The sequence below is a fragment of the Prionailurus viverrinus genome, chromosome E3, assembly GCF_022837055.1.
Source record: "Prionailurus viverrinus isolate Anna chromosome E3, UM_Priviv_1.0, whole genome shotgun sequence".
NCBI lineage: Eukaryota > Metazoa > Chordata > Mammalia > Carnivora > Felidae > Prionailurus > Prionailurus viverrinus.
In genome coordinates this window covers 10,274,746-10,289,864 of record NC_062576.1, presented here as the reverse complement: position 1 = coordinate 10,289,864, position 15,119 = coordinate 10,274,746, and the positions used below count along the sequence as shown (strand labels likewise).

The 15,119-nt window shown below is 39.8% G+C and overlaps 1 protein-coding gene across 1 annotated transcript in view; it reads left to right on the top strand.

Moving 5' to 3' along the window:
• The window catches only part of BAZ1B (bromodomain adjacent to zinc finger domain 1B), a 73,437-nt gene that overhangs the window by 29,054 nt on the left and 29,264 nt on the right, over nt 1–15,119 (top strand). Inside the window, exons 6-7 of the mRNA XM_047839123.1 lie at nt 813–1,010; nt 9,048–10,749. Of these exons, the coding sequence (XP_047695079.1) occupies nt 813–1,010; nt 9,048–10,749 (1,900 nt within the window). The remainder of the gene's footprint in view (nt 1–812; nt 1,011–9,047; nt 10,750–15,119) is intronic.

Genomic DNA, 15,119 nt, shown 5'->3' with positions numbered 1-15,119 from the left:
GAAAATAGGAGTCGGGGCACTGGCTGGCTCAGTTGGTAAAGTATGATACTTGATCTTGGGGTTATGAGTTTGAGTCCCATGTTGGGTATAGAGATTACCTAAAAATAAAATTTTAGAGGGAAAAAAAGAGAGGATTGCTTTTTTCATTTACTATATGGTAAACGTCTGTGATGTCATTAAATTTTTTTCCAAAATAGTATTTTCAGATTGTAGTGTGTATGATAGTCATCAGGGGGTTTTATTAAAAAATCTAGATTCCCAGCGTCTACTGCCGGAGATTCTTCTCATTCAGTAAGTTTGGGGGCCAAGAATCTGCACCTTAGACGATTCTGATAAATTCGTCCTGATTGAGAAACATTTTCCCCCTATGGTTGTATATATTATATGTAATATATTATACATAATTATATGCATGTATATATTATATGCATATAATGGTTGCATTCATTCATTGTATGGATGTATTTTAATTTAAAAAATGAATCCCTTACTGATGTACCTTTATGTAGTTTTCCCTCCCCCCCCTTCCTTTTATTAGCAGTTGACAGTCCGTTTATTTCTAAATTCTTAACAAGAGGAATTGCTGGTTCAGTGGGTATGCACAGTTTTAGGTCTTTGATACATACAGATAAATTGCCTAGGGATGTGTTTAATTTAACATTCTGTTTCTGAAAATTATTTTTCTTTCATCTAGTTTATAGCCCTGTTTTATAGAGGGAGTTACTATTTTTCTGGAAAGAACATAAGTCTTTGTTCTCAGTGGTTAATTGCTTTTAACCCCAGTGGTAAGTTATTTATATTTGTTAACCTAGATCATCAGTAATGTGCCAGCAGACAGCTTGATTCGTACAGAACGCCCACCAAATAAGGAGATACTTCGATACTTTATACGGCATAACGCATTACGGGCTGGTACTGGTGAAAATGCACCATGGGTGGTAGAAGACGAATTGGTGAAGAAATATTCCCTGCCTAGCAAGTTCAGTGACTTTTTACTTGATCCATACAAGGTAAGGTCCCTATTAATTTTTGAAGAGCAAGGTAGAACACTTAAACGAGTTCGTTTTCTTCAGTGGCTCCAGTTAGATTAGATTTTGAGCTCTTAACATCAGATAATGGATTCAGAAATTTTGACATCCATCTATTTTATGTAGATGATGATGTGGGGTTGATATTGAAAATCTCTCCTAGATTGATTTATTTTTTACTATGGTTGATTAAAACACAGACAGACACACACACGGTTTTTTGCCTCAGATTCTTCTTGGAATGAGGTATGATATAAATAGGAAAAAATTTTTTACAAATTAATTCCTAAGAATGAAAACTGATTTTTGTATATCAGATAAGATAAACACATCAGCAGCCTTGAAAAAGACTTGGAATGGGTATTAGTTTGTATGACAGATTAGTAGAAAACCTAGCATTTCCCTCTTGAAAATGTTTTTTTTGTTTGTTTGTTTTTTGTTTTCTTTAATCAACTCGTTTGATCTTCCAAACAATTCTTATAATGTTGTGTCGGGTGTATGTATATTTTATATACATATACACACATACATACCTACATACACATACACATAATCTTATTTTCCAGTTGCAGGAACTGAGGCTAGTCTAATTAAAACCAACAGAAACTAAAATGACAAAAGCCAAGACCTTGGCCTCAGATTTCTGATTGTCTTTTCTATCTCAGGGTTTCTCCAATAAGATTTTTTTTTTAATGTTTGTTTATTTAAAAAAAAATTTTTTTTTTTTCAACGTTTATTTATTTTTGGGACAGAGAGAGACAGAGCATGAACGGGGGAGGGGCAGAGAGAGAGAGAGAGATACAGAATCAGAAACAGGCTCCAGGCTCTGAGCCATCAGCCCAGAGCCCAACGCGGGGCTCGAACTCACGGACCGCGAGATCGTGACCTGGCTGAAGTCGGACGCTTAACCGACTGTGCCACCCAGGCGCCCCAGTGTTTATTTTTGAGAGAGAATGTGCATGTGCATGCAAGCAGGGCAGAGAGAGAGGGGGTAGAGGATCTGAAAAAGGCTCTGTGCTGACAGCAGAGAGCCCGATGTGAGGCTCAAACTCACAAGTTATGAGATCATGGCCTGAGCCGAAGTTGGATGCTCAAACCTACTGAGCCACCCAGGTGCCCCTCCAATAAGATTTTTTTTTAATGTAAGTTTTGAGAGTATATATGTCTTTCGTTGGCAACTTTACTGCTTTGCATACTGATATTTCACCTTTGTCTTTGGGCCAGGATAGGACTGGCAGAGGGCTACTGATCCATTTAAAACAGATTTTTCCCCTTCCTTTCAATTTTGAAAAATGAAGCACATTTTGAGGCATACAATTAAATTACTTCAATTATTTTAGACTGATTTTGCTGACAAAATTATATTGAGAAATAATTTTATTTCTCCAACCATAGTTTAATATTTAGCATGTTTTCTTATTCCAGACCAGCATGATCAAGCATTTTCTTCCTATGCTCTTTAAATTTTTATTATTTGCATAAAAAGGAAAATCAGAAATTAATTAATTGGCTTTTTCTAAATTTTTTTTTTTAACGTTTATTTATTTTTGAGACAGGGAGAGACAGAGCATGAATGGGGGAGGGTCAGAGAGAGAGGGATACACAGAGTCTGAAACAGGCTCCAGGCTCTGAGCTGTCAGCACAGAGCCTGACGTGGGGCTCAAACTCCCGGACCGCGAGATCATACCTGAGCTGAAGTCGGACGCCCAACTGACTGAGCCACTCAGGCGCCCCAATTGGCTTTTTCTAGATCAGTACTAAAGTTTTTTATTTATTGAGGGGAAGTTTTAATTATTTGTCATTTCATTGCTATAGAGTTTTGGAATTCTGGTAAGGCTTTCAGTGGCTATAACATAAGATTACTGTCATTACTGTATGAAAATCCTATATAAAATCATCTCTGAATGAGTTTTTAGACCCTTGGATCATTTGAGTCCTTAAATATTTTCCTCTTGTTAAATCTTAACAGCTGTCTTTTATGTATTTTAGTTTAGTTTAAGTATGTGAATGACATGAAAGAAAGACGTAAGAAGAAGAAAGACTAAGTATTATTTATGGGTAAAAGGTCTTTTGGGCTAATAAGAACAAAAAAGCTGATCCACACTTTCTGTGGATGCTTAACTCACTTTCTGTAGGAGCCAGAGACTAGAATTCCAGGAGTGTATGAATAAATCACCTATTCTCAAATTTTCTAATGAGGTCTTAAGATACTAACTTAATAGAACCTGGCTATAAGATTGAGGTTAGGAATTGTAAGCTTGTTTAGAACAAAGTGCTGCCTGAAGTCAGTGATTATGCTTAGAGAAATTGAGACTCCTGTACAATACCATTCTACACAGTAATTCTTACCTCCCTGTACAATTTAACCTGTCGCTGATTTTGTCTCCTGAGTTTTGCATATAAGTTGTGTTTTTCCTATTTGTAGTTTTCTTAAGGAACTTATAGCATCTCAGCCAAGACAGAATACAGTAAAGACATAGATAAGTAGACCATAAAACAATGCTTTGGATTTTCTTTCTTCATCTAAAGGAGATTTTAAATAATGCCTTGAGGATTCACGTTGATCAGATCTATGATCTGCCTATTCCAAAGTCAATAGCTTGAAAAAATTGTTTTTCTCTCTTTGCCTTCTCTTTGGATTTTGTAGAACTTGATATTCTGCCAGGCTGCTGAATGTAGCTACTGTGGAGAGAGAGGAGACCTGGAGAGAGGAAGCAAGTTCTGAGCAGTAGTTTGAGGAAAGGACCAGCAGGGAGAGCTTAGGTGGGAGAGAGGAAAAAGTTATTTAGGGATATGGAATTTTGGAGTGTGAGCCGAATAGGGCCTATTGTGATAATGAGAGTGTGTTTGTGGTCTTACAAACTCTAGAACGTAAAACTTGAATAGAAGAACTATCTTACTCATTTTATGTTCTGTGATATTTAGTATAGGTATAATAGGTGTGTGGCTTGTGAAGTCATCTCTTTAAGAAGTACCATTCATTGAAAAAAAATGCAGTGGACAGTTGAGTTTAGGGATAATGACTTGGGGGAGTGATTTATAAGGCATTTATTTGTGTGATCCCAGTCATCTAAGATGAAATCTGCTATCTTGGCTCATTGCCCTTTGGTAATAACATTGCAGCTCTAGTGTTTTGTTACTCTTATTTTAGATTGGTATATCCTAGTAGGGAAGCTTTGGTTTAAGAAAAAAAATTTAATGTTTATTTATTTATTTTTGAGAGCGAGGGAGAGCACAAGCTGGAGGGGCAGGGGCAGAGAGAGACAGAGGGAGACACAGAGTCCGAAGCAGGCTGCAGGCTTTGAGCTGTCAGCACAGAGCCCAACGGGGGGCTCAAACTCCTGAACTGCAAGATCATGATCTAAGCCAAAGTTGGATGCTTAACTCACTGAGCCACCCAGGTACCCCATAGTAGGGAAGCTTTTGGATCAATATATAATGGCTAAATGCTACTTTTTTTTTTTTAACGTTTATTTATCTAGCTAGCTAGCTAGCTAGCTATTTATTTATTTATTTTAGAGAGGGGGAGGGAGGGGGACAGAGAGTGAGAGAGGGAGACACAGAATCCAAAGCAGGCTCCAGGCTCTGAGCTGTCAGCACGGAGCCCGATGCGGGGCTCAAACTCACCAACTGTGAGATCATGACCTGAGCCGAAGTTGGACTTTTAACTGACTGAACTACCCAGGTGCCCTGACAAGGCTATTTTCTAACATAAGTATAGTACAGGTATCAAAATCAGGAAATTAGCATTGAAACAATACTGTTATCTGCAGTTCTTACGCATGTTTTGAAATTTGTCCCAATATTGTCTTTTTAGCTAAATTTTGTTTTTGTTTTCACAGGCTCCAGTGTAGTATCATGTATTATGTTTCCTTGTTTTGTGACTTGTTAGGAGACTGAGGTCTCCTCTGATCTGGAGCAGTCTCTCAGCTTTTCTTTGTCTTTCAGAAACTTTTGACATTTTATAAGGATACAGTTCAGTTATTTTTATATGATGCTTCTTAATTCAGGGTTATTTCCATATAATTACATTCAGGTTATGGGTTTTTGATAGAGATACCACAGAATTGATGTTGTGTGCCTCTTAGAGTGAATTTTATCAAAAGGCACCTGATGTAATTTAATTTTGTCTCATTAGTTAATGACATTATATATTTTTAAAGATGTTTCTTATCTCTCCTAATTAATGTTTCAAGTAGATGTTCAGGGTTTTGATGTTTTTCTTTAAATTTGCCTTTGGAATTTTCTGTTTGAGTTAGAGACTAGAGCAGAAGCACTTTAAAAATAAGTTAACTTTAGAAGTACTTAAGACTATTTTATGGTAACCTATTTTGCACATTTGCTGATAAAGACATCTAGAGATTGAGGCGAGCCCATTGTGTGAGTGTTACCTTGAAACTCCTACCACAGCTCCTGGGGTGAATGTAGAGAGAAGTAAATGTTAGAATACAGATTGCTGGAGTTTTCCAGTGCAGGGCTCTTGGCCACTTACTATCACGTTAAATTTAGCATCTGAGTGAGCTGCTATAAATAAAGTTTCTTCATTTTTATCTTATTTAATAGATTTTCTTATTTGGGGTGGTGGTTTGTTTCACTTGACAGGGAGCAGGTATAGAATTGTATACACTTTTTCTTAAAGGCTTTCACATTGTGAGACATTCATCAGTATTTCGTTCCTGTTTAGCACTTAGAAAGGGCCTTGCCTAAAACCTATAATTCTGCTATTCTGGGTGTCCATTCTTTTCTCCCTCTCTGTGCACTATTCCGATAGATTACTTATGCTGAATGGGGGATAGGGAGACCCTTAGCACATAAGTGGTTTTATACTTTTTCAGATCCCCCTGAGTCCAGCCATGCCGGCTCCCATGTGGCTGTGACTGCCCAGCATGCCCTATGCTGAGATGATCCAGTTACTGAAGGACTGCTCACGCGGGGAGCCGGCCTGTTGGGAGGGGGTTGGGTGAGTTAATTTCTTTCATTTTTAAGAAAAAAAATTATATGGTGTGATTTGGCCAAAAAACACACCTTACAAATAAAAATAAATGGGTTGCTGGACCCTCTCATGGCTAAGCCATCCCAGCTCTTATATCAATTCTGCATAGTATAATGCTTCTAAATAGAAGAAATTTAAAGAACCTTATGAAAATTTGAGGGACTTTTTAAATAGAAAAGTAATCAGTAAATTAAGAAGTGGCCAAATTATAATAGGCCCTATTAAATGATACCTATTTGAAATGGTAAAAATGAAACATAGTCTCACGCTAGTCTCCTTTTTAGTGATAAATTTCATTTTAGAATGACTTTAAATATAGCCTGTTATCCTGAGCATTAGAAAAAGTATCCATCTGTTATGTCTATACTCTGAAGATTTTCCAAGGCTGGTTGAAGAGGATGGCTAACTTGTCTTTAGTTAACACATTTGTCTTTAGTTCCTGCCAGAGTAGTTTTGGGCCTTAGTCTATGATTTGTAGGGTGGTCTTTGGAGTATTGGTACTATTACTGTCCAAGCGGAGAGTGGAGTCTCACATAAGCTATCTTTGCTCACTCTTGTTAACATTTTGAAATCTAGTTCTGGGCAACTAGGACTGGGAAATTCTGCTTCTGGAGAAAATATCCCCGGAGTTACAGATAGATATTGTTTATGTTCTATAAACTATGTAGCCTCTTTGTCAGCTGATATGGAGGATGATAATTGGGGAACAAAACTTACAGTTTTAGTCAGGCAACAAAAACAGCCCGCTAGAGGAATAATAATCTGTAATTGCCTGTTGTCCGTAAAAGGCAAAAGTTGGAGACTTGGGGCGCCTGGCTGGCTCAGTTGGTGGAGTGTGCGACTTTTGATCTTGGGGTTGTGAGTTTAAACCCACAACCAGGAACCAGGGGCGGGAGGAACCAGGGGCGGGAGGGCTCCCTGTTTATGAGCAGGGTGTAGAGATTACTTAAAAAAATAAAATCCTTGAAGCTGGGGACTTAATCAAAAGGAGGATGTTAGGTGTAGTCCACTCATTCATTGCGGACCATATTTCTCCTACTTGTGCTGCCTTGGTTCTGTGAGTTTGTTTCTCTGGTGATTAGATCCATAATGTTTAAATCTTACCTGGTGTCGCAGTACAGCTTATTAAATTTTACCGTACCTGTTTACTCCTGACAAGAGCATGGGTGTTCTTTCCTATCATCTCTGGGGTGTACTCCTCATAGCACTTCCTTCTCGCCTTTTTAAAGGAGCCCATCATTTCATGTTCCATAGTGTTTAGCTGCTTCCTCACCTGCAGTCTCCTCTCCTGTGGGCCTGTCTTACCAGCTGCCTCCAGGCTGCTGTCTATATGCAGCTTCTGTCAAGTTCGTCCTTCCCACTCAAACTTTGAGTTAGGCTCAGGTCTCTGAGTGCCCTCTGTGCTTAGTTGCTTTTGGTAACAGAAATCAAATATTCTAAAGGTTTTCTAATCTTTCTCCTAGTCACTAGAATTTTTTTGAAATTGGCTCTACTTTTACTTTGCTTGGTTATTATTTCATTTAGTTTACGGTTTAGCTGCCAAGCTTTTTTCTTTGTAATTACATTCTTTAAAGTTTGAAAATCAGGGCGTCTGGGTGGCTCAGTCGGTTAAGCGTCCGACTGCAGCTCAGGTCATGATTTCACGGTTCATGAGTTTGGGCCCCACTCAGGCTCTGCTGACAGCTCAGAGCCTGGAGCCTGCTTCGGATTCTGTGTCTCCCTCTCTGTTTGCCCCTCCCCCGCTCATGCTCGGTCTCTCTCACTCTCAAAAATGAATAAATGTTAAAAAAAAAAATTTAAGTTTGAAAATCCACAGCTTTTTTTTTTTTTAAACCCACTGTTAAACAGAAACCATGGTATTATGACAAGTTGACTGGGTTCTAACTTATTAACTAATTCTCTATGAAGGGGATATGGTGGTTTGAGGAGATAGGAGATAGATATGTGTCCAGGGGAGAGGGAAGTGAATGGACTAAAGGAATATGTTAAATCGATAAGGAATATATTAAGGGTGGTATTCAGGATGCATTTGAGGTACCTGGTTCTGAATTTAAAGTGAGACCACACACTGCGTTTGTATCTTTAATTCCATGCCTGTGTAAGCTGAACATGTATGGGCCAGGGAACTAGGTGTAGTAGAGCAGGAGAGGCCAGGGAACCAGAGGTTCATGCAAGATTGATTATAGCAACTGACCGGAATTTAATGTGGGTAAGAAGAACAAGGAAGCGAGTGTGCAGAAAGTTTGGTAGAACTAATGGATTTAAGGTCCTGGCAGGGATTAAAGGATTGCAGAGTTGGACTACTAGAGGGAGTGAATTTGAAGGACATGAGGGGATTGTATGAGGTTGAGAATATAGAGGGCTTATAGTTAGTAATGTATTCACGGGAATGAGTTCTCGATGTGTGGCAACAGGACAAAGGGGAGTTTGAGGAACCAGGGGCGGGAGGGCTCCCTGTTTATGAGCAGTGATTTTTGTTGTGGTATTGTAAGTAAGAAAATATGCTTCTGCATTTAGACAAAAATACTTAAATTTTTCTACTTAAAAGCATAGAATGTTCCTAGTGGGAACAGAGGTTTAAATGATAAGAAATCCAGAGTAATACTTTATTAACTCTTTAGATGTTGCCATTTTCTAAATCAGGTATCCTCAGTCTGGGATCCACAGATGGATTCTGAAATAGAATGCAGAATTATCATATGTTGCTTCTGGGGAAAGGGCTCACAGATGTCATTAAAATATCTAAGAATTGCTAGCACCATATATAAACAGAACACATATAGTTACATAGCAAAAATGTTTAATTTTAAGAGTATAGATTTTTAAGTCTGGCTATCAGTTTTGTATTGATAGGGCCAAAACATCAACTAACATTCATGTCTTTGTTTAGGGACATGGTGTCTTTGAACAGAAATGAATATGTATCTTTACCTGGATAGCTGGGGAAGAGGGCCTTTATGATGCTTAAGTGTTGCTTCTTTAAATTAGTTTTTAAAATTAATTTTGCTCCTGTTCTTAAATTCTAGTACATGACTCTCAACCCTTCTACTAAGAGGAAGAATACTGGATCCCCAGATAGGAAGCCTTCAAAAAAATCCAAGACAGACAACTCTTCTCTGAGTTCACCACTAAATCCCAAGTTATGGTGTCACGTACATTTGAAGAAATCCTTGAATGGCTCACCACTCAAAGTGAAGAACTCAAAGAATTCCAAGTCTCCAGAAGAACATCTGGAAGAAGTGATGAAGATGATGTCACCCAACAAGCTACACGCCAACTTTCACATTCCTAAGAAAGGCCCACCTGCCAAGAAATCAGGGAAGCATAGTGACAAACCTTTGAAAGTGAAGGGTAGAAGCAAAGGCATCCTTAATGGACAGAAATCCACAGGTAATTCCAAATCTCCTAAAAAGGGCTTGAAGACTCCTAAAACCAAAATGAAGCAGATGACTTTGTTGGATATGGCCAAAGGCACTCAGAAGATGACCCGAGCCCCACGGAATTCTGGGGGTACACCCAGGTCTTCTAGTAAACCCCATAAACATCTGCCTCCTGCTGCCCTACACCTTATTGCCTACTACAAAGAAAACAAAGACAGGGAGGACAAGAAGAGTGCCCTGTCCTGTGTTATCTCCAAAACAGCTCGTCTGCTCTCCAGTGAAGATAGAGCTCGTCTCCCAGAAGAGCTGCGAAGTATTGTTCAAAAACGCTTTGAGCTTCTAGAACATAAAAAGCGGTGGGCCTCTATGTCTGAAGAGCAGCGCAAAGAATATTTGAAAAAGAAACGAGAGGAGCTGAAAGAAAAGTTGAAGGAGAAAGCCAAGGAGAGGAGAGAGAAAGAAATGCTTGAGAAACTGGAAAAGCAGAAGAGGTACGAGGACCAAGAGTTAACTGGCAAAAGCCTTCCGGCATTTAGGTTGGTGGATACCCCTGAAGGGCTGCCCAACACACTGTTTGGGGACGTGGCCATGGTGGTGGAGTTCTTGAGCTGTTACTCTGGGCTACTCTTACCAGATGCTCAGTATCCTATTACTGCTGTGTCCCTCATGGAAGCCTTGAGTGCAGAAAAAGGTGGCTTTTTATATCTGAATAGAGTGTTGGTCATCCTCTTACAGACCTTATTGCAAGATGAAATAGCAGAAGACTATGGCGAATTGGGAATGAAGCTGTCAGAAATCCCTCTGACCCTACATTCTGTCTCGGAGCTGGTGCGGCTCTGCTTGCGCAAATCTGATGTTCAGGAAGAGAGCGAGGGCTCAGACACGGACGACAATAAAGATTCAGCACCATTTGAGGATAATGAAGTACAAGATGAGTTCCTAGAGAAGCTGGAGACCTCGGAGTTTTTTGAACTGACGTCAGAAGAGAAGCTCCAGATCTTGACGGCCCTCTGCCACCGCATCCTCATGACGTACTCGGTGCAAGACCACATGGAAACCAGACAGCAGATGTCTGCAGAGTTGTGGAAAGAGCGGCTTGCTGTACTGAAGGAAGAGAATGATAAGAAGAGAGCAGAGAAACAGAAAAGGAAAGAAATGGAAGCCAGAAACAAGGAAAATGGAAAAGAGGAGAATGGGCTGGGCAAAACTGATAGGAAAAAAGAGGTTGTGAAGTTTGAACCCCAGGTAGATGTGGGAGCTGAAGACATGATTAGCGCGGTGAAGAGCAGGCGGCTGCTCGCCATCCAGGCTAAGAAGGAGCGGGAGATCCAGGAGAGAGAAATGAAAGGTAAAGAAAGCCTTGTGTTGGGAGCAGAAGGGAAACCCTTTAGAAGGTAGTAGAAGGAAGGAAATTGCCAGGGTACAGTCTCTCTTTGTCACAGTTGTTTGGTTATTTCTGTATGCAGTAACCCAGACCCCACTTAGGCAGTATTCTGGCAGGCGTGTTCAGCCTGGCATTCTGCAGTGAGGGATGGTTTGAGATTAATGTGACATTGGCATCTTTTCTGGATCTAGTAAAGGACCAAAATCACAAATGGCCATAGTGGAAATAACCTATAATTTGGGAATCGCTGGCCTGGTTTCAAACCTTACCTCTGACTTAGCTATATTCTTTTGGGCAAGTTACTTATTCATGCCTCAGTTCCCTTAACATGCTTGTTAAGATTGTTACAACAATTGAATGGCAGGGTCTTTGAAGCCCTCAGCACAGTTGCCAACTCAGGTATTAATCTTTCCCTTGTTAAGGTTTAAGAATGTAAAAATTTGGGACTTTGATAACTCTGTCAAACCTGAACATTTTTTTTAATGTTCACTATTTTGAGAGAGAGAGAGCGCACCCATGCTTATGAGCAGGGGTGGGGTGGGGGGGAGGGCGGGAAACAGAGGAACTGAAGCAGGCTCTGCACCGACAGCAGTGAGCCCATTGTGGGGCTTGAACTCATGAACCATGAAATCATGACCTGAGCCAAAGTCAGATGCTAAGCCTACTGAGCCACCCAGGCACACTTGAACATTTTTGTAAACAGCTTTATTAAATAGCTCACATACCATACAACTTGTCCATTAAGTGAATAACTCATAGTTGTTTTTTTAATGTGTTATTTAAATTTTTTTATTAATGTTTTCTTTTATTTTTGAGAAAGATACAGATTGCCAGCAGGGGAGGGGTAGGGGCAGAGAGAGAGGGGACACAGAATCTGAAGCAGGCACCAGGGTTTGAGCTGTCAGCACAGAGCCGGACATGGGGCTCGAACTCCTGAACCACGAGATCATGACCTGAGCTGAGTCGGATGTTTAACCGACTGAGCCACCCAGGTGTCCTGAGTGTTTTTTTAATAAACTTGAAAGTTTATCTTGAGAGAGAGAGAGTGCGAGTAGGGGAGGGTCAGAGAGAGGAGGAGAGAGAGAATCCCAAACAGTCTCTGCATTGTCAGCACAGAGCCCGACGTGGGGCTGAAACTCACGAACTGAGATCATGACCTGAGCTGAAACCAAGAGTCGGACACTTAACCAACTGAACCACCCTGGCACCCCCTCCCCCTTATATGTGTAACTTTCATCATAATTTTAGAACATACTCATCTCAGAAAGAAACCCTATACTCTTTAGCTATCATCACCCTGTCCATCCAGACTTGCCTTTTCTGACATATATAAATGAAATCCTATAATGAATGCATGGTCTTTCATGTCTGGTTTCTTTCACTCAGCATAATGTTGTCAAGATTCATCCATGTTGTGGTAGTTATCAGTTTTCATTTCTTTTATGGCTGAATGGTACTCCATTGTTTGGATATACCACATTTTGTTTATCCATTCATTAGTTGATGGATGTTTGATTTGTTTCCACCTTTTGGCTACTGTGAAGACTGCTATAAGCATTGGTATATGAGTTCTTGTGTGGACGTTGTCGTTTCTCTTAGGTATATACCAGAATTGAATTGCTGGGTCATATGTTCGCTATCCTCAACTGTTTGGGGGAACTGCTAGACATTTTCCAAAGTGGCTGCACAATTTTACATACAGATGTACCTGTAGTGTACGAGAATTCTAATTTTTCTGCATCAACAACACTTGTTATTAAATGACTCCTTGATTCTAGTGGTTGTGAATTAGTATGTCACTGTGGTTTTGATATGCGTTTCCTTGATGACTAATGATATCAGGCATCTCCATATGTGCCTCTTGGTCATTTGTGTTTCTTTGCAGGAATATTCCAACCTTTTGTCCATTTTCAAATTGGGTTGTCTTTTTATTATTAAATTGTAAGAGATCTTTATATTTTCTAGATATAAATCCCTTATCAGATCTATGATCTGCAGATATTTTCAACCAGCTTTTGTGTTGTCTTTTTACTTTCTTGATCGTATCCTTTGAAGCCCAAATTTTAAGATTGAAAGTCCCAATTTATCTATTTTTTCTTTGGTTGTTCTTAGTTTTAGTGTCATATCTAAGAATCTGTTGCCAAATCCAAGGTCTTTAACTCTTACATTTAGGTCTTTGGTTCATTCTGAGTTAATTTTTGTATATGGTATGAGGGTAGGGACCCAACCTTACTCTTTTGCATGTGGCTGTAATATCATTTATTCAAATGACTGCTCTTTCCCCACTGAATGATTTTGACACCCTTGTCAAAAATCATTTGACTGTGGAGCACCTTGGTGGTTCAGTTGGCTACAGCATCCAACTCGATTTTGGCTCAGCTCATGATCTCACTATTTATGAGTTCAAGCTCCGCATTGGCTCTGTGCTAACAGTGTGGAGCCTGCTTGGGATTCTAATTCTCTCTGCCCTCCCTCACTCTTGCTCTCGCTTGTGCTCTCTCAAAATAAATGAATAAACTTAAAAAAAAAAAACCACATCATTTGACTATAGACACGTTGTTTTTATTTCCGGACTCTCAGTTCTGTTGTATTGATCTGTCTGTCCTTAGCTCCAGTACCACGGTGTCTAGATTCTTGTTGCTTTGTAATAAGTTCTGTCTAGATTCTTGTTGCTTCGTAATAAGTTCGGAATTGGAGAACTGTGAATTTTCTAACTTGTTCTTTTTCAAGATAGTTTTATATGTTCTGGGTCCCTTATAATTCCACAGTGGTTTTAGAATCAGTTAATTTCTGCAAAGAAAGCAGCTAGGATTCTGATAGAGATTGTGTTGAATCTGTAGATCACTTCCTTTAAAAAAAAATTTTTTTTTACATTTATTTTTGAGAGAGAGACCGAGCACAAGTGGGGGGGGGGGGGCAGAGAGAGAAGGAGACACAGAATCGGAAGCAGGCTCCAGGCTCCGAGCTGTCAGCACAGGGCCCGATGCGGGGCTCGAACTCAAAAACTGCGAGATCATGACCTGAGCCGAAGTCGCTCAACCAACCAAGCCACCCAGGCGCCCTTATCAGTTTCTTTTTTTAAAAAATGTTTTCTTTCTGGGGTGCCTGGGTGGCTCAGTCGGTTGAGTGACCGACTTCGGGTCAGGTCATGATCTCGTGGTTTGTGAGTTCGAGCCCCGCATCGGGCTCTGGGCTGACAGCTCAGAGCCTGGAGCCTGCTTCGCATTCTGTGTCTCCCTCTCTCTCTGCCCCTCCCCCACTCATGCTCTGTCTCTCTCTCAGAAATAAATAAACATTAAAAAAACAAATTTTTAAAAGTTTTATTTTTGAGAGAGAATACAAGCAGGGAAGGAGCGGGGGGGGGGGGGCGGGGGGGTGGCGTGCAGAGGATTGAAGCAGGCTCTGCACTGACAGCAGCGAGCCCAATGCAGGACACAAACTCCTGAACTGTGAGATTGTGACCTGAGCTGAAGCCTGACGCTCAACTGACTGTAGATAGGTCCCTGTAGATAGGTCAGTTTTGAGTATTGCTCTCTTAATGATACTTTGTCTTCTGATCCATGAACATCAGATGTTTTCTTTATTTAGATCATTACTTTCTTTCAACAAATATTTTGTAGTTTTCAAAGTATACATTTTGTACTTTGTTAAATTTATTCCTAGATTTTGACACCCAAGGGTTCCGGTTTGCCATCCCTCATTCTGTATTTGTATCTCCCTTCTTATAACATCATGAGAACCTTAGTGTATCCATCAATATCATTGTGTACTTATTTGCTCAGTCTTATGATGTACACAAAATAAGTTTCATAGTTGCTGTTACCCACAGTAAACCTGCTATGTTTATTGGGGTTTTTTGATTTTTAAGCTATTTTGATTGCTGTTACAGTATCCAACCTTAGGAAAGTTTCCAGCTTTTGAAATGAAGATGGTAAAAACCATTTATTTGTCAAAGTTGGATACTAAGAATTAGACAGATACGTAGAAATAACTTCACTAGTTCTTTCATGTATATGTAATACTTCTTTTAAAACAGATTTTAAGGGCTCCTGACTGGCTCAGTCGGTTAAGCATCTGATTGTTGATTTCAGCTCAGGTCATGATCTCACATTTTGTGAGTTTGAGCCCCACATTGGGCTCTGTGCTGGCAGCACAGATTCTGCTTGGGATTCTTCCTTTCTCTCTGCCTTTCCTCTGCTTGTGCTCTGTCAAAATAAGTAAATAAATAAAACCTAAAAAAAAACCAAAAACAGGTTTTAGTTTATACTAAGTAAGGCCGCTGGAATGTTTTTACATATATATACATGTATATATATACACATTGCATTTATATG